Below are 25,155 nucleotides of genomic sequence, written 5' to 3' on the forward strand. Positions count from 1 at the left end.
AGACTAAATTGTATGTTTTGGTGCATGGCGTATGGTCTAATGTGGAAATTGTGTGGTTGATCGGGCTTGCCAGACATGGTCCTAAAGGTCTTTAAAATGTCCAATCAGCCTATTTCAGTATTCACTTCCTGGACATCTTGACCGAGTGACCGATGTAAATTCTAATAGTGGCTAATGTAAAACTGGATTTGATAGAATGTTTTTCAGGATCCAGCTGTCATGGCCAGTGACTTTGATGCCACTACACCTCACCAATGTTTTGTACCCTTTGCTAACCAGCAAAAATCTGAAATCCAAAATGTAGACGTTGGACTCTTAAATATGATGGTCCCAGAGGTTGATTGATTTCACACTCATAGGGCAGGGTCAGCCTGAAGTTCTACATGATTTTAAGTCTAGTGATAAACAATCAGCAAAGCAATAAATTAGCCTCTCATGGAGTGTGTCACTAAAGCGAGTAGAAAGTGATTAAAGCCTGCCACTGGTCATTAGCGTGGTATAATATATTCTTGTACCCTTATACACACAGTAAGGGCAGTGGAATTGTTACCGTGCACACCGGCGGTAACGTAATTGTCACTGATTAAACTTCCCGTCGGGATATGTTGCGTTTGTTCACGTGCGCTGCAGTCTGCCGCCAAGAGCACCAGGCTGCGCCTGGTGTTGGCGAGCTGGCAATGGTGGCGTCCTGCTTGCTGCAAGGAGCGTCTTTGGGCCTGCTCTCCCGGCTGACGTGCTCCTGTCCGCGGGCCTGGCTGCGCAAGTCGTCGTCGTTGGCGGTGGGGGGCGGCTGCCGCCCTGTGTCGTTGGCGCAGGGGGCTGGCGGGACGCGCATGGCGCACCGCGCTGCCACCCGCTACGGCTTCGAAACAAGTGGCGCACGTACAGTGGCAAACGGCGAGGCCGTACGGGAACGACGCGGGTAAGAAACCGACAGCTGCCGATGTAAATAACACCCCCCCCCCCTCCGCCGCCCCTTATCACTGGCACATCCGAGCTGAGCCAGCGCGGGACACTCGCAGTGCGGGCGGTTTTCCACTGGCCGTTTGGCGTGCCGAGCTGGAACAGACGATTGCCTGTGTTGCGATCGAAACGTCGTGATCTATTATTTTGCATAGAATCGTGTTTAAGAATTAGTTATAATATTTGTGGGAATTATACCGACATAGCTTTCGGCTAAAAGTGCAAAAACACACCGTGAGATTAATTCGCTGGCATAAAAGATCCGGTACGCATCTGAAATATAATAATTCTATTCAAGTAGTAGATTTTTTTTGGGCACTTTGATGCAAACCTATTTTGTTTATTGTGAAATCCAAGACAGACAACTTACAAACTCTTTCTCCTACGTCAGCAGTTCTCCTGCTGTCGTTGTCCCACCTGATGACGGTTGCTTGTGTTGCGATCGAAACGTCGTGATGTATGAATTTTCTATCTACGTGACTTTACCGAAAGACCCAAAGGGTATGGAATAATACCGTGGTAAGCTGGCCTCACAAGACATCTGCATCTGGCTCAGAGCTCAACAGGGCCAGGGGGTTGAGTTTAATGCTGCGTTAATTGCTCGTGACGTAGTCAGTCAGTTCGCCGTGAGGATATTCACGGCGTCATCTACATGCGTCAAGACTCATTTGTTGCTTGCGACGTCAGTGGCACGGCGCGGCTTGTGCAGTGGAAAAACAACTTGGCGCCTCCTGACCCATGTCAGGCTGGCTCTACACAGTCCCAGCACAGCTCTGTTTTACGGTGGGAGAGCGGTATATTAGATTTGTATGAGATTGTTCAATATTTGTTTTACATTTTTCAGAGTATTAGAGGTCATATGTTTTCCATCTTGATGGCATTATCGTTTGTTTTGAAAGCGTTCATTAGACTGCACCTTCCTCCCCAATTTCTCCAGTCTGTACCTGCCTAAGAACATTGGGGTAAGAACATTGCGCTATGAACCTAGTGACCTCCAGTGCAACTTCCAGCCACGGCTAATGCGAGGAGCAAGTGAATTCGTCAGCCCACGCTGGACCAGCATGGTGAGGTATGGTCAAACAATCCGATGATCAACATAGCATGGAGGGGAGAACCCTCTTCAGTAATGGATTGACAAAGGGCTTTCAGTTAGTATAAAATGATTTACTATTTGATTATGGTAATGAATCCCATACAAAAATTGTAAATTTCGTTTTTCACTGAAACAGTCCAAACATATACATCAATTGAAATGCAATGTTATTGACAATTCTGCTTAAAATTCAGCAAGCATGTCTGTCGCCAGGTGCTCATTTACTGTCGCTTGACACGATTTGCAGGGTTTTCCCTACGTTGGTGTGCTAATTAGTTAGGAGTGTAACAACGCATTAATTCAACCATTAAAATCAGTTTTCACACTCGGAGTATACGGATCATACTGTGCCTCTGAGAATTCTTGATGATACACAGTTTACGCAAATTATATGCACATAATATGCTTATGTTATATTTAGGCCAACGTGAACAAAACTGAACAAACTAGAATAACAAATAAACTAAATGTGATATAAACAAGAGAGTAAAAATAACTTAAAAAAATGTAGGTACTTAGATCGAAAGTAAGAACTGGTGACAATGCATCAATTACCGACGCATCAACTACATGCCTACTAATGATGCCAGCTACCAGTTAAATCTTACTCTCTCATGTCCATGTTCCCTTGAGGCACCACATGTACAGCCTTTCCATCGAGATCGAGCGTAGAACACTGCAATCGTTTTTGAACAGTGGACATGCTGACACATCTTGTTTAAAAACAAAAAAAATCAGAGGACCGTTCTGCTCCGTTCGGCCCGCACTTAATATTCTCCGCTAGGAATGAGCGGATCGGGTGCAGACACAGCCGTCTGCAAATTGGGCAGAGCCCCATCAAACTCACTGGACTGAGGAAATGTTCCCTCCTCAAGCAGCCCATCCACATTCTAGATTTGAAGCTTTCGTGACTGCAAGGATTCATATTCTTAGGTTTTTTCGGTAAAGTCACGTAGGTAAAAAAATTAAATTAATAAAAGTAAAATAAAAATAAAATAAAAATCACGACGTTTCAGAGGCAACACAAGCCTCACCTGAAGACGGAGGCTTGTGTTGCCTCCGAAACGTCGTGATTTTTATTTAATTTTTATTTTACTTTTATTAATTTAAATAAAAAAAATTGACCTACGTGACTTTACCGAAAAAACCTAAGAATATGAGCCCATCCACATGTTGTCACACGGGAGTTGCTTCCTCAGCACCGTTGACACGCCATTGGACAGGCGAGCGGCGGAGTAAACTTTGCAGTCGGGATTACTGCCATCTCCGTGAGTTTTAATAAATAGATGGAGTTTACAGCCGTTTGTCAATGCACTGTTGGGCAAAGGCCTCCCTGTGCTGTGATCAGTCACAAGCGTTTTGACCATACATCACCACATTGGGGAATGCGTGTCGGTGCAAAGGAGTTGGATCTCCAACTGCGTGTGTTGCCACACTACCCCAGTTTACATGCATAGAAAATTTCTGTTTTCAAAAAGGATTACTAATGAATAGCACATGCATCAGAATGTTTAAGTGTTCCTTTTGTAAAATTGAACATTTAATAATTCTCATGCTGACATGTAACATTAACATTTCAACAAGAATGCTCATATCAGTAATTAGAGTGACACAGAATAAAGCGCGTGACATTCCCGTGCGAGACGTAACAATGAAATGCCAGTCGAATCTGAACGCTCAGAATGATTTATTTCATTGCTCCACTTGTTTGTTGCACCGTGCATTTCATAAAGTATTTCCGAGGGATTTGTCATTCGGTGGCTCTTTTCAATTCCCCCACTTTGCAACGCGTCCGACTGCCCTTTGCCAAACCTCCGCCAGAGACGGGAGGCACGGACCGCGAACAACACGAGACGGCGGGGAAGCCCAGGAAAAAGACGCCCCCCCCAGGCAAGCAGACCGTGAGCAGCATCGGCCGCAGGATCGAGGCGCGGGTCGTTCACCTCGTCGACGAGAACGGGACCGACCTGGGGCACGTGCACCGGGCCAACGCCATCCGCATGATGGAGGAACGAGGGCTCAAGATGGTGGCCCTGCGGGAGGACGCCGACCCGCCGTTGTACCGGCTCATGTCGGGCAAGCAGATCTACAACGAGCAGCTGAAGCTCCGGCAAAAGCAGCAGGACAAGCCCCAGAGTGGTACGGGGATGATGGGGGGGGGGGGGGGGGCGTACCTCGCACACAACAACTATGATGCTCATAATAAAAGTAAGATACGTACAGGAATACATTTTTGGTTGGAGAAACCTCAAGGAGTTTGCACACGTGTTATAATAATGATTTATTGCCCTTTGTCAGTCCACTCGTGCATGAAGGTTTCCTGATGACGTCAGTTACGAGGTTTGTTTGACCATACTTCACCACGCTGGTCAGTGTGGGATGGTGAACCGGCGGCCTGGACCAGGTTACAGAACTCGTCACTGGAGTTGCCTGTGGCCGGGTATCGAACTCGCGTCGCTGCGCTGTGCTCGAACCACTGCGTCAACGCACGGCCCCAGTAGTCACGATGATGTCAAGTATTTACCCAGGAGAGCTTCACTTGAGTCTGAAGACTCTTTTTTCAGGAGGCTTCTGCATTGTGATCCCAAGACCATTGATGAGTATTTAGCTTAATTTAAGAAACCGGAGTACCCAGAGAAACCCCACCACACTCGGCACCTCCTGGCCACCTCGCAGCCCCACACCTACAACGTCCGGCAAGCCCTGGCAGTCACCCATTCAAGCGCCAAACCAAGCGCGACACCAAGCGCGACCCTGCTTGATTTCCGAGGTCTGACGAGAGTCAGCTGATCGTATGGCGTCTGTTCCTACGAGCATTGTCACTTGCCACTGAACGCTGGCACACAGCGGACACCTTGAGCATCTTTGCCAAAGTATTTCTGCTGCGAGTGTGTTTTGTATTCTACCTGGGTAATCACTTGAGATGGGAGCATCTCGTTCGCAAGGGTGTAAATTGGGAGTGGAGATTTTAACACGTAGGCTTTCACGACAGATATCATCCATAAGAGGTTTTGTGGGTAAATGTGTCGTTAAATCCGCCATCATTTATTAACCGCCCACCCACCCTCTGGCCTCCGCACGTGAGGTGCTCACAAGTGACGCCATCACATCTATCCCTCTATTTAAGGAACGAAACAGGAGGATTTCTCCACAAATCTGGATATCTGCCTGATGATGCTAGTTGTAATTACTGGCCAAACGTCGTGCTCAGATTGTAAATGTGGATTTTCTCTCCAACACACCAGTGTGCTGTTCTAGTCACGAATTGGCCACGTTCTGTTCACGTGACAAAACTTACTAGTTGGCTGTGTCGGGTGGTGGCGGGTTTAAGGACACATTTATATATTAACGCGATCTCACCCAAAACACCTCTATTGTGGATGGGAGTGGAGACTTGGTCAATGAAGATACGGTTCGCTACCCCGAATTAACGTTTTTCATCACGCGAGATGTCGGCTCGCAACGATTAGCCACCGCTCAAGGTTAAACGGCTTGTCCGAGACGTTGAGCATCACAATGCAATTCAAGAATCAATTATTTTTGGTTTTTACTTTATATCGTGCTGAATGTATCTCGTGGCTGCAGGGGTAAGATGAATCAATTGCACGCAATGTAATTTTAAAATAACATTCTTACGTCGATTCTTACCCATGTATCATGAGCATACTCAAATAATAAGAATAGATTAATCGATCCTTTGTTGTGTGAAAAACTAAAAAAAGTGTCATTCGAACTGTGGGATTAACAAGAAAAATATCTAAAAGGTAACATGTAGAGTAATGCCCTTCTTCAGAGCACGTTGTTACGTGGTTGACGTCATGAAAGAAATCTGAACAATTCAATGAGAATACATATTCGCAAACACGAGGACCTGGACCTAATATCTGAGTTTAATGAGCTGAACTTGTTCCATCGTAGTAATGGCCTGATTACATTTTAAAGAACACTATAAAGTTAATAGCTTTTTTTTTTATCCGCCGCAAAAAAAATAACTTCACGTCTAAAAATGAAAACCCCTCTCTATACAATGGTAGCCACTTAAAAAAAACGAATGCTTTGTTCCTTTGGCTGTTCCACGTTTAGTTTTCACCTCTCACTTAAGAGTGCATCTCCATTCCGATAACATGCCGTGTTTCATCCGGCTCCTTTTCCCGGGGGGCTTGTCTGGAGCACCCTTGCAATTTCCAAGTTGTATCGACACGTTTCACCCACCTCCACCAACACCCCATGGTACACGTGGAATGACAATACGCGAACACGATGATTCGTGTAAACGAGTCTACGCGCCAACAATGGGGATTGGCAACCCGATGATTGCTCCGCGCGTTGTCCCACTGCGCTCGCAATGTCTCATCCAGCGCATCCAAAGTTGCGCGCAAGCTTTATGTCCGCATCAATCACGACAAGCGTATCCCGCAACAAAAACCGAGACCGTAAGCTTTTTTTGAGATTTACCGTATTTACTGGAACAATTTTGACGGCTTTCAAAAATAATCCACCTCTCGAGCGCTTCATTTTTTGTCTCCCAAAGTTAAACGGCCAATTTGCTGTTTCAGCGCACAAATGTGCCGGGCCTCTGCCGCGACCAGGAAAATGCGCACGTGATGGGGCTAATGGAAATGCACTCTGCAACTGGAAGGGCCTCCCTCCGTTCAGTCGGCACATCGATCGCATCTCTTGCCGCGGAATTGTGGAGGTGGGGTTAAACCAGCTGTGCCTCTGATCCTCCGTGATCCACCTCTGTGTGCTTTGTTAACAACGACGCGGTTGTGTTTCTTAGATGTGGCAGAACGGCAACAACGCGGTGTATGATATAGCGTCTGAATGCAACCGCATCTAAAGACGCTTTTATCATCATCATCGGCCATGATCAATCCTTCCCCGAGCTGTTGCCATACCTGATGCGACAAGAAACACTTCACACAACCGTGATATCAACTAGGTCAGAGCAAAAGGGATCGAAGTGGGATAGGGAAATAATAATCTTGCATTTTATTAAAAATCTTTCACAACGAATTCTCAAAGCGCTGTAAAATACACACACGACACTCCCAATTAGGAATACATTCCCAACAACACAACAAAAGCTGACATTATCTACACTCTCAATATAGATGAAGAAATACAAAGCCAATAATCATGATCATTACACTCACAGTATTTGTAAAACTCAATCAGATTACCGGCAATAGCAATGAATAACAATAGGTTTTCAAACTAGATTTAAAAGTGCGGACAGTCACAATTTCTGACATTGGGATAGCAACATTGCACGGTGTTGGTGTACAGCAGCAGCATGCACGATTACCCAGCAGCGTTCAGCTCTTCGACGCACGTACGTCGAACTTACTTTCGCACCGTACGTAGCCAGCCATGCTAATCGGAGGTGCAGGGGAAGGACAACAAACTAAACATAAAAAGAAGTTGGCATCGGTGTGGAGAGACCGGAACTCCAGGGAATGTAAATAGCGTGAGAGCGGTTCACTGAGGTAATCACAAAACATGGGAGAGCGATAGAAGAGAGAGACAGGCCTTGCGGCATTGTCCTGAATGAAGAACGATGCCTCAGGGACAGCTGGAGCAGCCAGGGCACCACGCCAGTGAGTCCCACGGTATCCTCAGGGAGCCAGGCACATCGCAAATCTCAGAGCAGTGGTGAAGCAGCAGATGGCTGTCCGCTCTGCAAGAAGGAAATGATGATGAATACCTTCCACATTAGATACAAGTGCCGAGGCTGCATTGTACAGCACTGAGTTGCCACAGGAAAATATATCGGTGCTTCAATGTCAAAATACCTAAAGCCTGCCTCGTTCATACCACATCAAATTGTATTCTCCTTTATATCATTATGGGAAGTATAGCAGGAGTATGCGTACACCACCTATCTGATTGGCGTTTTATGATTCGCCTTCACTTATTTTTTATGACTTTTAACAAGTCTCAGCGCGATCAAAGTGAATGTTCTTTGTTGGGAAATTTGTACCGCCTGCTTGGAACCGGCTCATTCTGATGTGTTTGTGTTGTTCTTTTATTTACATTCGCCTTGAAGGTAACATTTCCATGTCATTTGCCTAATTTACAAATTTTATTAGTACGTTTTTTTCTGAATAGCGTTCCACACATCAACGCGGATTAGGGGAGTTATCGTGCACAGGGACTCCTCTACCTACGAACAAACCTATGGAACCGAACTCGTTTGTAAAAAGAGAATTCCCTGCAATCCTTCCCAACAGGCCATTGAATATTGTGAACGCTATTAGTTCCATATTCTACAGAATAGTGTCAGCATTCAATCAATGTATTTAATTCATGTGTATTGAGATTATAGTGGAGGGGCATCAATTAAAGGTATTTTAAGACCGTTTTTTGTACGGTACGTATGGATTAAGACAGTAAAAAGGCTTGTGCATTTAATGCTCAGTTTTGTATTTTACATTTACTCGCTTTAGGCCAGACGCAGATCAAGGAAATTTCATTCTCGGCCGACATCGGGAAGAGCGACCTGGAAGTGAAGGTGCGGAAAATCCAAGAGTGGGTGCTGGAGAAACGACACCACGTGAGGATCAGCATCAAGAACACCAAGAAGAACTGCTGACACCGATAAAATGGTCAGTTGTGTTGGTCTAGCGATATATTTTTTTATTTTCATCCATTGTTGTAGTAAACCAGAAGTCTGCAGCAATTAACCCTTTACCTTTCCGAGACGTCTGCAAATTGCAGGGTGGGTGTCCCGTTCGCCGCCGAATCTCTGAACGTGCAAGCGGTACAGCGTTAGTTTTATTTAGAGGCGTTGTGCCTTGAAGGCGTTCTACTCACCGCAGAGAACTGTCGTTTATATTTAGTTTTTTTATCGGTTCACTATATGGTCGTCATTATATAGTGTAGTGTATACCCAGTTACTTAATGTTAATAGCTCAGCTCATTGGAGAGTATATTGAGTACATTGATTATATTGATGTATTTTATATATTTTTTTCACATCGGTTTATTGTATGGAAGTAGGGTAGTTGCAGTTCTTTAGCGTCAATATGCTAAATTCCTGTTGATATGTAAACTCCTTTGTCAAAGGTGCTCTGCTCCTCCCACCCAGCTTAAAATACGCTGCCAAGCTTAGCAGTGTTCATTACGACGCTGTTTTTCAGACAGCTTTGTTCTTCACCTGAGGACAGCTGCTTGTGTTGTGGCCGATACGTCGGTAAAGTCACATAGAAGGGAAATAATAAAATAATAAAAATAAAACATAAGAACAGGTCTATCGAGAAGACTGTCTTCTCGATAGACCTGTTCTTCACCTGAGGACGGCTGCTTGCGTTGTGGCCGAAACGTCGTGAGAATTATTTTATTATGTTTTATTTTTTCCATTCTACGTGACTTTACCGTAAGAACCAAGAAGATGAATCCCTGCAGTCACGAAAGCTTTAAATCGAAATTTAACCAAGATGTAGCAACACTACCGCACTCTATGGTAGCTGGCGCCAAACTGTGCCACGTCCTCCCGCAGGACCTTCCGATTCCGTTCTGATAACCCACACGTGCGTTACATGTGCCTCAACGGAATGGATTAAGAACTGGAATCATGTTTGGAACGTGCGGGCACTCTCCCTACAGACTTTCGAACACCTACCCAGTGTTGAAACAACCACAATTTTACCTCCCCGAATGTGGACTAAATGCGACTGCTAAAATGAAGATATGGTTCACAAGCGCATAAAAATAAGGCTTGGAATACGACGACGATTACGATGTTGGCAAACCCTTCTCTCAATTCAGTTGGCGATGGCAGGATCTGTGCTGGAGCCCATCGCAGACAACGCCACGTACGTGTCCGCGCCGCGCACAGTCAACGACGGCGCCACCGTCACGTGCATCCTGCGGCACATGTCGGAGCGCGAGCGAGCCGAGCAGCGTCGCAAGCAGGGCGCGGATGGCGCAAGGGCGACCAAGAGCCAGCCGAAGAGGGAGGCTCACAAAGGGCCAGAGGTGGTGGCAGCACAAGGCAGGGAGACGTCTGGAGAGGAAGCCGACAGCCCGACTGCTGGTGGAATTGGCTCTACAGCGCAGGAGCAAGCCCCGGAACAAGCCCCAGAGCTTGCCAGCCAGAACGCAGCCGCATGAGCCCAAAGATGGGAGATCTTGACTCTATAAAAAAAGGTGTAATATTTTTCCACGTACGATTATTCTGAAAGCGTCGCTTCAAGTAGAATTGAAACTGTCCAGATTACACTTTTCATTACTCGTATGACCTTGCAATGTGCTAACAAGTCCTCTTGGGCTCCGATGAGTTGTTTTTCCGCACTTTTTGTTTGCACAATTATTCTCTCCGATTTGCGGACAAATTTACTTGGAATGTCACTTTGAAAAAAAAAATGCCGTTGTAATTTTACTTTCATATGTACGTCCAATAAAACAAATTGCCCAGTCATTACGAAATAATAGTTTCAGGAGTTTATTTATAAAGAAATAATCTGCAGAATCTCTACTTTCATGTTTATTCACTGCAAGTGGACAAAAGACATTTGAAACAAAAAACATTTACTGCACTACTTATGCAGTATTCAGAAGAGAAATTGTGAAAACAATATAACAGCTAGGCATGTGCAAATGTACAAGTTCTGTTATGATTTACAATGCAGGCGTGCAATTACATATTACACAGCTGTAGCCATTAACGTGTATTCACAAGTACCTTTTGAACACAGTAACTCAGCCAGATGGAAATGCAATTTGGCTTCAGACTAATGCATAGCGGGCTTTCAAATACATATCAAAAGTCATGCAAAGCAACATTCGTTTAAATGAATAGTACCTTTATTCATACTGACGGTGATGTATGTGCCCACTTTCAAGATGCTTACATGACCACAAAGCTTTGATTTTGCAGCGTACAAAAACCACACGCCCAAGAGGTTCATTCCTCACATGGAGGCTTCATTGTCAATCTGGTCTTCGATCGGCGATATTTGCAGCCTATCGACATTATCTTTGCAACCAATCGGAATCGGACCACCTCGTTTGTCTCTGCTACACATTTTAATGACGCTATTTCTCTGCAAACCAGAATCTGCTTCGACTGTGTCAATCTCGGAAGTAAGCGCCGTTTCGTTTCCCTCGTCAGGCACGGTCGCAGCGCCGCTGTCCACCCCGGGTGCGGACGGAGCGTCCGCTGACCGGGCAGCCGCGTTTGTCTCGCGGCATCGCTCCTCTGTGGGGTCGCGAGAGCCGCAGCGAAGGCCAGCTGTTTCGGGCGAGCAGCAAGGAGGCGGGGAGCCGATGCTCGCCTTGCCAAACAGAATTTCTGGCAATTCTCCGTGGCACGCTTCAGTCCCCGACACCGCCTCGGAGACCACCGCCGTGTGCCTGGATCCCACTGAGCCGTGACACCAACGTGCGTCTCCGACAAGTGCGCTTCTTCTGCAAACGTAACGAGGAGGAATACGTGATTTTTTTTCTCTCCGTGTAAAGCATGTACAGTGTATGAATAAACAATGCCGATGATTGTTGAACGATAACTTACTTTGAGTTTCTTCTTTTCGGGATCGTGCATCACCCCATGGCGGTCCAAGCTTTGCTGTAAAGGCAACGTTTGTGACTTGACAATGAAAAATGTAAACACTCGTAACACTGGCTGTGATGTCAGCCTTTATTTTGCAACAGGTGAATAGAAGCAATCGTAACCAAATGATCAAAAATGCTCTATTGAGTTTTCACGTAGCATTACTTAACGTAGCCTTAGCATTGCGATTAATACGCAAATCTTAAAAATCACTATGCACCAGCCTCATGTAACTGAAAATGCTTTTCACGCGGTTTGTGGATCATTTCAGCATAATAAGCAAAAACGTAGTGTATTGGGAAAATTCTGAACCTTAAACCATCTTGATATCTTTAACTTTGTTGGTGCTTCTGTTTCAACTTCCAAAAATGACACGAATGCCATCTCATCGCTCGTGTAAATCGAAGACTTTAGATTCACCTTCATAGCAAATTTTCGTCCGCAGCCAGGATGAGGGCAGCTGTGTGGGCGCACGTTTTCGTGGAAGGAGATCAGGTGGGACCGCAGGTTGAACGCCTGTGGTGTAGGTTCGCTCGCAGCCGGGGTTCGGGCAGGCGAACACCTCTCGCGACTCGGCATGCGTTTGCTCATGCTCGTGCAGAAACGCCCGTCGTTTGAACGTCCGCCCGCACTTGTTGCAGACGTGACAGCCTGCGACGCACAATCGAATCGTCCACCCCTTTTGCTGCTGGAACATCTGAGCCGCGCAAACGCGGGGCGTCCTCACGGCTACAGATGGCTTTTCCCACCGGACATTTGCTGCGACGTTAGTCGGTGCGCACCAACTCCCAACACGGCGGCGCCACGTGTCGTCTACGTGCGTCTCGACTCGTTCGTCGCATGCGACGTCGGTGGCGTGGCTCAAATTGTGCCATGGAAAAAAAACAGCCCGATGCCTCGCGAGCCGTCCTGGGGGCTGGCTCGGCATGGCCTCAGCCCAGCTCAGTTGTACAGTGGACAAGGGATAACCTTGTAACCGAGGTCAGAGTGTTATCAGAATGACGTAGATGTACAACCCTGAGTCAAGCCGTTGTTGGCGGCCTTACCACACAGTGATGGTAGGTTATTTAACCATATTTTAACCACGCTGCCCACTATGGGTTGAAGATTTGAAGATGGGGAGCGTAGATGTAGGCACATAGACGTAGAGTACAACGGTGTATTATTGCTGCACTGCCACCATGCACTAACCAGCATGGTGAGGAGTGTTTAAGCATCCCCAAATGGACATGGTGCAGAGGCCTTCATCCAGCAGTGGATTGACATAGGGGCTGTAAATAAATAAAAAAACGAGGAGACATCACGGACCTGGATGCTGCTGTGCTGCGTGCGATCGCACCTCGCTCCAGGTTTTCGCAACAAAGTCACAGCCTTCCGTTTTGCACGTATAACCTGCACAACAAAAATATAATCAGGGGAAGTAATACACAACAGCTGCTGCAGACATTCCAACAAGCTCACCGGACCTAAACGTTCCAGCACTTACCCAAGTGGGTTTTTTCATGTCTCTTGAGTTGCCTTGCCTGAAGGAACTTCTGTTCACATCCGCTGTGGAGGCACCTGTTTGAGATAATTGGCAAAGATGAAATGCCTGTGCCAAAGGAGGTCACCAAACGATTTGCTGTGGGGTTTTTCCCCCTTCAATACCATGACAAATACGTGGCAAACTGCATTGATTTTTACATATTGTAAACAATGTGACTGGTAAAAAAAAAAATTATAACATCACTTTTGACATCCGTGAGCAAAACTAAATTCTCAAATAAGTTCAGACGGGAACATCTTTAATGTTTTTTAGGGGATCAATAGAAATGAACGTTACATGTGGGCTAAACGTTCAATCAGGGAAAAATTACTATAATTGCGTCAATGGGTTTTTTTATTACTTAAAATGGAATGTTAAGACAGGAGAAAACAAAAAAAGAATGTTATAATCAGGCTATTATCGTACAAATATTACGACAACCACTGGTGACTTCATGGCAACTAGCAAGCGAACTTGAACTCAAAACAATATTTTAAACACTCTGGATATATCTTTCAACGTAACAGTTTTGCAGATGATGGGCATTACATACTCGAAGGGCAGCTCCTTTGTGTGTTCATACTGATGAGTCTTCAACTGCTGGTGTTTTTTGAAAACCTTGCCGCAGCTGTCAAATTCGCACTGACAACGAACGGCGTGTACATTACGTCACTGAAATTCACATTAAAGAGTAAAAATAAGTATAACCCGTAAAAACAAAGTTTTTCACTATAAATCCTTTATATGCGTGGCGGCTAGAGTCCTCTCGTCCTCTGGCTTGAGATGGCTGCTACCTATGGGTCAGATGATTGCATTGCACCATTAAGCAATTGGTAATTAAATATAATATTTTTGTCCTGAAAAGTGTAAAATTTTGGAAAAAAATGTTCACGAACATTAATTGTCACGCACAACGAGTCTGTGTGGAAAATGTCAGCTCGATTGGATCACGGGAAGTGGGTTAAAAAACGACCGAAAGATTTGCACGGTCCTAAGCAAGCAAGCGAACTTAATATAAAGGATTTAAAAACTACTGACGTGTATCAAGACACGAACGGACACCGATATACGTGTACGACATGCTCACTTTGTACGAGGGATTTTCCTTTTCATGTTTTCGTTTCACGTGCTTCTTTAAGTTGGCGTTGGTGGTGAAGCCTTCACAGCATCCCTCGAACACACATCTGCAACGGCAAGCAGAGAAGGCAATTCAATGCACCGTCAGTCCAGGTAAGTACGCAGTGGGTGTTTTCGCCAGCATTTGTAAGTTTAATTTTGATTTGAAACTTTCGTGACTGCAGAAATCCATACTCTTTGGTTCTTTCGGTAAAGTGACGTAGGTAGAAAATTAATAGATCGCGACGTTTCGATCGCAACACAAGCAACCGTCATCAGGTGGGACAAACACAGTAGGAGAACTACTGACGTAGGAGAAAGAGTTTGTAAGTTGTCTCTCTTGGATTTCACAATAAACAAAATAGGTTTGCATCAAAGTGTCCAAAAAAAATCTACTACTTGAATAGAATTATTATATTGCAGATGCGTACCGGATCTTTTATGCCAGCGAATTAATCTCACGGTGTGTTTTTGCACTTTTAGCCGAAAGCTATGTCGGTATAATTCCCACAAATATTATAATTCATTCTTAAACAAGACTCGATGCATGCATTGTACGCGTAATAATATATTTTCAAAGGTACACCGTTAGATGCCTACCATTGTGGACCATATTGCGTATGTGTTGAGATAAACCATGACCTCTTTCAAGTGGCCTACAAAGGACACACCTTGATGAGAACACCCATGAACATTTTGATTTAAAGCTTTCGTGACTGCAGGGATTCATATTCTTGGTTCTTTAGGTAAAGTCACGTAGAAGGGAAATAATGAAATAATAAATGCTTTATATATTTCTTATTTTATTATTTCCCTTCTACGTGACTTTACCGAAAGAACCAAGAATACCCATGAACATGTTTACAATTAATGTACGTATGCATTTCATTGCACATTCCTGAGGCACAGGGCAATACACACGTACCATCTCAAGTTCATCATCTATTTTCATTACCAGCCACGTTGGTTTGTTAACGTTCAGGTCGGTTCCTATGTATGGAACTCTGTACATGCGAACGGAGTGTGTCAACGAATCCGTTACCGATAGGGCCTATCTCCGGTGTGGGTGAGCCTGTGTCTGGACAGGTGGAACTTCCTCGTAAATCCCTTGGCACAGCCTTCATAGTCGCACACAAACGGCATCTGGAGTAACACAAGAGATGTTTTGATTGTTTTTTTTTATAAACGAGAGTTAAAACAGCAAATACTTGAAATGCATGTATTTCTGTACGAAACAAAAACAACAGCATACTGTGACAGAACGTTTAAAGGGAAATGCAATCAAGTTGTTCATGAACACAAACTTGTGATCTCCAATAGAAAAGAGTCTGAAACTGCTTGGGACTGACAGAAAGTCATATGAGATCTGAGATCAGATGTGATATTAACTAGCCTGACAATTTCTGACAAGCGCCTCTGCAAGCCGCTTACAGCAACGTTTCTGAACACATTTCCTGTTAAGTATTAAAGGTATAGTGCAAATAACAGTCCATATTCAGAAGGTCCCAGTGGAAACTTGCATAAACTTACTCCTGAACAATGATAATCAATCGCAGATGTGAAGATACACAAAGTTAAATATACAGAGGGCCTGTAAAATATTGTAATATTTGGTAATACTGCTTTGGCATCGTCCTATTAAGGGCCACCGTCCAGTCTTGGCAGACGTTGAGTTTTTATTTGTTAAATATTGTGTCCAGTGTTTGCCTCTCCAGGCCCTCGTACCCGAGCCAGTAGTAGAAATTCCATATTCCCATGGCGAGGATCAGTGCTTCCATTCGGAAAACCAATGCTGTCCTAAACATCAAAAGGATCAATCTTACTTTAGAACAGACGGGGAAAAAAACACGCGTAATAAACTACCCATGGGTATACATGTCCGGCCCTTTTCTTAACGCACGACTGAATGATGGCTAACTCACGTCATACGGATGGTGGGGGTGACTTCACCATACTTCACCACGCCGGTCCGTGGGGAATGAAAGCGTGGAGAGCAAATACATTTGCTGCACTGCCCTCTGCTGCCCACTAAGGAGCACCGCTGGAATCACATTGCACCCCTGTGAGATGCGTGGCTGCTCATCCCAAGGATTGTCCAGGCTAAAACCTGCTGATCTTACGTCAGCAACAGAGGGAAGTGCAGCAAATCCCATGGTTGTACTGTACTTTCTATGCCGCCACGTCCAGTACTCAACGCTTTCACCAACGCACTGACCAGCGCGATGGATACATGTAAATCGGCATTGTGTTCGGGTGGCAGCAATTTGTTTGTACCGCTTTCTGGCGGTACACGTGGAATTGCGTTGAACTTTATTCCACTGCTGTGTAACTGTAACGCACAGTTTTGACAATAGACTTACAGTCGTGGGGAAATATAGCCGGGGTTTGGTTTCGTTGGAATGGGGTGCCAACCGCAGTGGTGAAGTATGGTCAAGCAACCCCTCGCCCACTGCAGCGTGTAAGAGGCCTTCATCCAGCAGTGGCGAGAGGCTTGCTGATGCCCACACACTCCCCACTCACCAGGCCCTCGTGGCGGTACAGATGCTCCATGAGACGCCACTCCTTGGAGAAGGTGGCCGAGCAGTCCTTGTGCGAGCACAAGTAGAGCTTGCCCCGGACACCCGCGGCGACGGACATGGTGTTTTATTTAGTTGTTTTATAATCAGAATTTAAGTTTTACAGCACACAAAAGGAGTGGGGGGGGAGAGCCTCGTGTCGGCCGTGCCGAACACGTGCTCGCTGAGAGGGGGAGACGGAGCGAGGTTCTCGCCTTGCGATTGGTCTGCGCCACAACACGTGACCGGCTCCGTGCCAGTAAGTGTTGCCAGCTTAGAGGTTTTTTTTGTTTGTTTAAACCTCCAGATGTAAAACTTGTTCGGAGCTTGATTCTTGGTTCTTTCGGTAAAGTCACGTAGAAGGGAAACAATAAAATAATAAAAATATAAAACAATAAAATTCTCACGACGTTTCGAATGCAACACAAGCAATCAGGATAAGTGACCAAATGTGTCTAGGTTTATTCACGCCAACGACACAATTTTATCATAATTGCATGTTTATTTTTTTTGTCTTTGAATGCACTGTAAGTAAAACAGACATTTAAAATGTTAATTCGTGTAATTTGAAAACATCCCATCCCCATTTTCGCAAAATTCTGCCCTGAAAAGAAAATGCATATTCAATAGGCGACGTTTCGGGCAATGACCCTTCGTAGCACTGGGAGCTGTGGCTTGTGCGTGTGCACCACTGCCCAACAACAACAACAACGAAGAGCAGCCGCCGTTCTCCACGACGCGCTCGTGCCAGGCTAGGTGCACCTCGAGGTGCGCGCGTGCGTCACGTGGGGGCGTGACGCGCGCGCAGCGACGGCACGTGACTACGTCTCGGCCGAACGCACAACAAACGTCGGCATCGCTCCCGGCTTTAATCTGTCGCGCGTTTGCGCCTTCGCCTCGGGCTTAGATTCACCGTCGAGGAGAGTTGCGTGTGGTTTTTATTTTATTTTAAACCACTCGCGTTTTGTGACGATTAAAAAAGTGAAAGTCCCGTCGCTGTTTTAGAGTAGGCCGCGCTTGAAGCCTCGGCCTGGCCTAGTTTCCCTGCGGACTCTGGGTGACCCCCGTGCCCGGCGGAGATGCAGCCCGCGGAGTCGCCTTGAGCGGCTTAAAGCGATGTTTTAAATACATTTAATACGGCTGTTATGTGCGCAGCTTGTGTCTAGCCGAGAAATAACTGCAATAATGGACGAAGCCGAGCTCGAAAGGTGATTTTATTTCTAACTGAGGCTGTGCCGTGCTGGGTCGATATATCGATTATCGGCGGTATGGGAAGTCCGATAAGTGTGGATTTTGCCTGTGGCGGTGCAATTGCTGATTTAGCGGGAGGGGTTAGTAAACATGATGTGACTTTATAGTCGTGCTGGAGTTCGTTTTCCCACGTAAATAATCATGCACAGCCCATTGTAAACCCACTGGCAGGCCTCTTGCACGCCGTGGTGTTTCGTGGTGATTCGTGGCGATTGCTTAACCGGTCGGTGCGTGGTGGTGAAGGTGTTGGGTGAGGTTCGCATTTCAGGCGCCACTGATGTTAGCCGTGGACAAGGGGGATGGCTAAATTAGTATTGCGAACCGCGGACTACTTAAATCAACGCTATCCCACTGGTGAAATTCGCCAAATGTCCCAATGCAGAACCAGCCTCAATAATAATAATAACTTTTAATTTCTCTAATTTTCTTCAACACAAGAGTATTGAGACTATGATGCTTTCCTGGATTAACGGGACAGTACCGTGTTGTGTTTTCACAGTGCTTGTGATGTCACTGGATCATGACTTCAATAAAAATTATTTCAACATTGCTAACAATGCTAAACATTTGAAGTAAAAAAGTGCCAATATGTGGATAGTCCACAGTGGTTACCATATACTCGAGATAATCTAGATAATCTGATCCCTGCCCTAGGAATGAGGAATTTCCACCACTGGCTCAACTCTGCCAGCATATATGAAATTTGTGCCATGCTCGTTCAGCGTAGTTCATAATTTCTATGACCTAATGTTTTTCAAGACAACTTTTGGATGAGTACATGATAAATAAGGATTTCGGGATGTATTGCCGTAATATGCGTGGCCCTTTTTTTTTCTTCAATATTTTAAGGCTTGCCAGGGAAGAGATTCTACAAGAAGCAAATCGGGGCAGAGTGCGAGCAGAGACTATGGGAACTATGGGCTGGTGAGTTCATCATGGGTTTATAAAACATACTTTTACACTTGCCACATTTAATGGCTAATGTGCATCAATAAATGTATTTCCACCAGTGAAAAGTGAGTTTTCGATCCGTTTTTAAATAAACTGCTTTGACTTGTGGGCTTTGTTGATCAAAACAGTCGAACCTGTTGCATTTAAAAATTCTTCACTAAACGGGGGCTTTTGAACTTTTGACCAAAAAAATGTAATTTCCCCCATTTTTATTTGTATTGTGCAATTGGCATTATGTCAAAAAACAAAGAATCAAGTTGGATCTCTAGCACAGCAGTACAACCCTTAGTGTTTTTGGGAATGGCCCACGGAATCGGATATCACAGGGTTATTCATAAATGTTTTTGGGTTAGATCGCGTACTGATTGGCCGTGTCGGGTGGTGAAGGGTTTCGACACATTTATACTCACGCGATCTAACCCAAAAACATTTATTATGAATAATACTGGTCGCGAAACCCTACGTGTTAAACTATCACAGGGTTACCTACGAGATTCCTTTAAGTGATCACTGTTTCATACAACAGAGGGCAGCACTTTCCTACCTGCTCTCGGAATGAGTGTTATTTGTCACATCATGGTTACACTAATAGTTGTATTCTCATAACGGGAATATTACCAAATTAGTGCGGAACCAAATGTAATGTCATTTTTGTTTTTTATGCATTGGAGACCAGGTTCAGATCAACAACTTGGTACACTTGAGAATCTGTGTCATCACAGGCAGCTATCTGGATACAATTCCAGTCTCAGTGGAGCCAATTCAGTGGTCTGAGCTCTTGAGAGACATATCTAAATCTTTACACTTGAATATTCGATTGATTGTGATATTCGAAAACAGGGCCTTCAATTAACATGTCTTTCAACGATTATCCAGGTTTAAAACCGCCTTCCGCCATTATAATTACCTGTGCTGCACCAGCTAATGCCAAGACATCAAATTCAAATTTGCACTGGTTTTCACTGTTCCAGGCAAAAGTGCCCCCTGCCTGCCACCAACAAGCGCTTCTTGGTGAACACGCTGCGCGGTGCACTGATGCCCCCACGCAGCCGGGTAGCTTCCTCGTCAAGAGACCACGCCAGTCGTGAAGACACTTCCAGCCCACCTTCAAAAAGCCCTGTGCAGGGACACAAAGAGGAGAGCCATGATGACGGAGCAAAAGAGAAACATTTAAAGGAGAAGACCAGGAGAAGGTATGGTTTTAAGCCATACCAGAAGCCCGGGGAGACACATCATAGCGGCTCAATGAAGGAGAAAATGTATGAGCACAATGGCACTGATAAAGTGATGCAGACCAGCAAAGGCGAGTTTCGTAAAGAACGGTAGTGCCGTGCTGTTTGATTACTGCATCACCCATGCTGTTACTGCATGCACTGCACTGCTGCACTGTGCTTTGTGGCTACAAACTGTTCATGTTACCAATATCATTTGATGTGACCTTTCTTTAACTGAGGGAATATCCTTTTGGCAACTTTGACCTCACCTCAGGACTTAACACAGGGTTTGCACAATGTGATTATCAAACTGATAAATGGCAATACGGTATATTAAGTTTAAATGCGCTTATTCCTATAAGAGGTGCCATGGCACAGTGGTTCGCATACTTTGCTATGATCCTAGAAATACGAGTTCAGTTTCCTGCCACAGCTAATATCAATGCTGTGTGATATCTGAATTGGTTCTGGTTCCTGTCCGATCACGAATTTGAATGAACGAACATGGTGAAAGATGGTAAAACAACCCCCATGATCGACACGGCATGGGGAAGCCTTCATCTGGCAGTGGATTGACAAAGGACTGTGAATAATTTCTAATATTCCTATGAATTAATGTCATATTATCTTGATTCATTGATTAATGGTGTCTACCAACAATTGTACTTACATTTTACAAACATAGGAAAAGCAATACAAAAAGCAATATGAACATTCAAACCATGAATGGGTCCAACGATGTTTGTGAAATGTTCGTGGCATTCTCATGCCATGAGGCAACCCAACAGCATTTTATTTTGACCGGCCACTATGCTGTTGGGATCAGAAAGTCAAATCAGATGGCCCTGCAGGTTGATGAACCCAATTGTCACTTTATTCTTACATGCAACAGCATACACACGTTTTTGTCTCAGTTGATATGAAAACAGTTCTGCTGCACAAGTCTCGTATGCCTGGTATATAATCTTCCAATGTCATTTACTGGTGTAATACGTAATGTGTATATAACATAAAAATGAGGTTGATCAGAGGTTTATACCAGTGGTGGGGACCCTTTATCTTATGGAGAGCTGAGTAAGACTTTCTAATTCCTTTCGCCGGTGGCACATTAACACACTTCAGTCACTTCTGTTGCTGTAAGAGGCCCTTGAGGTAAGAGAAGTGACTTAAGTGCACTAAAATTAGAAACACTGTTGCCAGGTTGAAAATATTTTGCACGAGTATCGATTTATGTGGCTAATATGCTTGCACAAATATCGTCTACAGGCCTCTTCAAAATGGTACAAGTCGCGTGGCCTCTTGCTGTAGGAAATTAAGTTGCGGGGCGTATCCAGTCCATGGCACGTGGGTTCCCCATCCCTGGTTCATGCATTACAATTAAGTGTTTCCAGTTATGACAATAGTCAATTACTGTATGTGACTTTGAAGATCATTCCTTATTATAGGCATGTGCACAGTTGTGTGTACGTGCTGTGGGCGACTAAACAGAATAGAGCTTTGACTCAAACAGATGCTGTGGATTGTCTCTTCACTAGATGGCAGTGCAGCATAGGCTGTGAACACAAAATAAAAAAAACCCTTGACTATACTGCCCCAAGGAAACTCTTTTATGTAAAGCATGTAAGTGCCACTTGAATTGCTAGCGTAGTGTGTTTCTGTTAACAAACATGTATTAATGTTTGTTAGTCGCCTATGCCAACCTTTTAGTCTTAATTGTAAATATATTCTTCGAGTTTGTTTGGATACTCATGTTGATATTGCAGTAATGTGTATGTTGAAAGTGTGGAGTATTTATTGCCTTACCTTATCACTGGAACACATGTAAAAAATGTTAACGTAATAAATCCGTTGCCTTCCTGGTTGAGAGGCTTGCCATTCATGAGACGGTGCGATTATTACATTACAAAATCTTTTGTGTATGCCGCATAATACAGCACATCAAAACTGGTACGTAAGCCACCCTTTACCAACTTGGACTTACCAGCATTGTGAAGTATGATCAGCCAAACACTGACACATGCCTTGGGAAGCTTTCATTCTGCAGTGGATTGACAAAGGGCTTTAACGTCGTGAATATTATTCTATTGTACCATTTTTTTTTACCAATTCTCAAACATGCGCAACTGTGTGCAGCTGTAGTTTTCTCGTAGCTGACGTGTGCTGCTCCCCGAAGCACACCTGTACTGCAGACAGGTATGTAGGCATCGTGGTATCTAATCTGCCTTGAGGCAGGGGCTTGTTCTTTTTTTATCTTTCTGCAAAAACTACGCACGCCGTACCAGCGAGAGTGCTTACTTGAGAGGTGATGGATTACACTCGTACATGTAAGTGCTGATGGTTAACAAGACCTTGTCGAGACACTCAAACCTATTGAGTCCATTGCACGCCACTCGTATTAACATATTAGTGTCTAAGTTTTCACTTGTGGAGACGTTTTTTTGTTTCTTTTACCTGCGTAGTAATAACATGACACTCAGGTGCAGGTGTTTCACAGTGGGACTTTGTTACAGGGACCTGCTTTGAAGAATGGTACACGATGGAACAGGTTCCCAACAAGTGACCCTACGAACTTCCTATGCCTCAATTGAGGCTACCCCGTTTGCACAAACGAGCCAGTCGTAAAACGCTGTCCAAGCTGAAAAAAAAGGAGCCAGCACACCCCAAGCCTTCTGTCCTCTTTCACACTTTATTGCGCTTTGCTTCCGATTTTGATCTGCTCCCTCTTTTGAATTAGGCATGCAGGGTCCCTTCCCACAATTCCTCCCCCTCCTGTCTTTTTTTTAAAGGCTCCCCCTCGGAGCCAAGAGGAAATGAGAGTGTGTAGAATTGGCCCAAAGAGTCTGGTTGCTTCTTGTCTCTGGCTGAGGGCTTGCCATTGTTTCCAGTGGCAATAGCCGCACCATAAAATGCTTTTCTTGGAATGCGGCAGGTTTATTTATGGGGTCACCGCCTCTAACAGTAAATTACAACATGCCTGACAGTTTCAGCTGATAAAGTTGACACGTATGAAGTGTGGTTTTTTGTTATTTCCATTCTTGTGTTTGTCCCGCAGACCCAAGCAAACATCCTATGAGTCATAAACGTGTCACATAATTACATTTCAACATTCTGAAAAATACAGGGTAAACTTTTTATGTGATGCACCATTGTTGCAACATGCTTCTTTTTACACCTGATTAAAAGTTATTCATACATGCGGTGGCTTTAAGTTGACAGAGTGTTACAAAGTGTTGAAATAAAAATGCCTTTGAATGTGACACCATGTCGTGCTCACGTTCTCACAGGAATATCTGGATGAGGATAGTTTGTTACTTAAATGCCCTGGGTGGCACTCGGATAAATAATACTATTTTCAACGCAGTAAGCCTCATTACTTGGTGTTGATATTTAGCACACACCAACGTGGCATTGATGTATTTATAAAATGCCATGTGTTCTTTAAAACCGTTTGTTTCCTTAAAGAAGCGTTTAGCATTCATAGTTACAATGTGTTATGCATACCATAAGGTGGCCGTAGGGCTTATGGAGCAACTAGTCACGAATATTCATACTTTCTGTTGCCCATTTGGCTTTTGTAAACTTAAGGAAATAAATTTCCATTTAGTCAGTCCATGCCTGTTAATCACCTTAAAGTGTCCGACTTATATAGGCTTATAATAAAGTGTGGAGCAACAGGATAAAAGAATCATAATTGATATCAATAAAACATTATATCCTCCAGACTTGAACGTAAATTAAATGTGTTTAAAAAATGTGACGTAGATTAAATTTCTGACAGGCAGCAATACTCTATTTTAACAAATTACACTAGTATTGAAATGGGAAAACATATTCATGTATTTGATGAAACGATGACTGAGTGGTATGGAAATTGGGGTCGCAATCGGAATTCAAATCCTGGGTGGGAGTTGACTCAGCCTATCATCCCTGCAGGGTCTTTAAAATAGCTACCAGTTTGTGGGTAAGTCATCAGTAGTTATCCTATGGATAGACTCACCCTTCACCGTAGGAATGTGGAATTTCCACCACTGACTTATGCCTGCAAACATGAATCAGAATCTGTATTTGTACTGGAGGAATCCGATGAGCTATGAAGCTCTTTTTCACAGATGCCCAGTAGGAGCACGGGGTAAGAACGTTACAGCAACAAACAACACAAAACATGATCGTAGTGCAAAGTCCAAGAAAGGTAAACAAATCACACAAACACATTAAACTAAACCATCCTACCAGGCAAAGCCCACACAGGTATTAACGTACTTTTCAGAAGTGATCTGGCCACAAATGATATCTCAACAAAGTGGCCTTTCATTTGGACATATATTTCACTTTGACTTTTTTACTTTGTATTTATGTAGTGCAGAAATGTCAAAACCGCCCGGTGGACAGCTTGTAGCTGACAGTGCATCATGTTGAGAACGACTGATGTGGCTGTGTAAAATTTGAGTCCCACGTCACCTATGCACAAATACGTATTGTTGCGAATTGAGATGGGGGGGTGTCTTCCACAACAAAATAAGCGCCTACTCCTTGGACTGAGAAGTTGTTTTGTGCCAACATTACAGGGGGGGGGGGGGCTGATAAGGAAGCTTGAACGTGTGAGCTATTTATTGTACGTATAATTTATGTCCATAATATGGGTTTTTGGGGTTAGATCGCGTAAATGTGTGGTTAAACCCGCCGCCACCCAACAGGCAATTATTAAGGTTTGTCACGTAAATAAAACATGCCGTTTCGTTACTAGTACAGCACACCGGTGTGTTGGAGTAAACCCACAACATTTACAATTCGAGTACGACGTTTTGCCAGTAATTACAACTAGCATCATCAGGCGACAGCCAGATAATTTATGCTCAAGATAGGAAGAAAAAAACTCCGAAACCAGCATACACAAAACAAATGTTATCACAACAATTTCAAACAATCCATGTGTG

At 44.4% G+C, this 25,155-nt stretch overlaps 3 protein-coding genes across 3 annotated transcripts; 2 read left to right on the top strand and 1 right to left on the bottom strand.

Annotated features, from left to right (window-relative positions):
- Positions 1-732: 732 nt before the first annotated feature.
- Positions 733-11,565, top strand: MTIF3 (mitochondrial translational initiation factor 3; the record flags this gene model as incomplete). The annotated part of the gene is made up of 5 exons (XM_061564163.1): positions 733-922; positions 3,878-4,195; positions 8,506-8,648; positions 9,827-10,207; positions 11,172-11,565. Coding segments are annotated over 4 exons (996 nt in total), but the record flags the coding sequence as incomplete, so codon positions are not given.
- GTF3A (general transcription factor IIIA) lies at positions 10,489-17,021 on the bottom strand. The gene is given in 12 exon segments (XM_061564022.1): positions 10,489-11,415; positions 11,417-11,467; positions 11,571-11,624; positions 12,030-12,125; positions 12,127-12,260; positions 12,918-13,001; positions 13,096-13,169; positions 13,688-13,776; positions 14,222-14,318; positions 15,293-15,393; positions 15,976-16,047; positions 16,771-17,021. Coding segments are annotated over 12 exon segments (1,413 nt in total). The 5' UTR covers positions 16,888-17,021; the 3' UTR covers positions 10,489-10,971.
- Positions 17,022-17,619: 598 nt separating this feature from the next.
- On the top strand, positions 17,620-22,113 carry POLR1D (RNA polymerase I and III subunit D). Its single transcript, XM_061564024.1, has 3 exons — positions 17,620-18,013; positions 18,906-18,980; positions 19,979-22,113. Exons 1-3 carry the CDS (start codon positions 17,991-17,993, stop codon positions 20,331-20,333), a joined length of 453 nt encoding a protein of 150 aa, XP_061420008.1. The 5' UTR covers positions 17,620-17,990; the 3' UTR covers positions 20,334-22,113.
- The last annotated feature ends 3,042 nt before the right edge of the window (positions 22,114-25,155 follow it).

Source organism: Lethenteron reissneri, chromosome 32 (assembly GCF_015708825.2).
Source record: "Lethenteron reissneri isolate LAM-NWPU_2019-01 chromosome 32, ASM1570882v1, whole genome shotgun sequence".
Lineage (NCBI taxonomy): Eukaryota > Metazoa > Chordata > Hyperoartia > Petromyzontiformes > Petromyzontidae > Lethenteron > Lethenteron reissneri.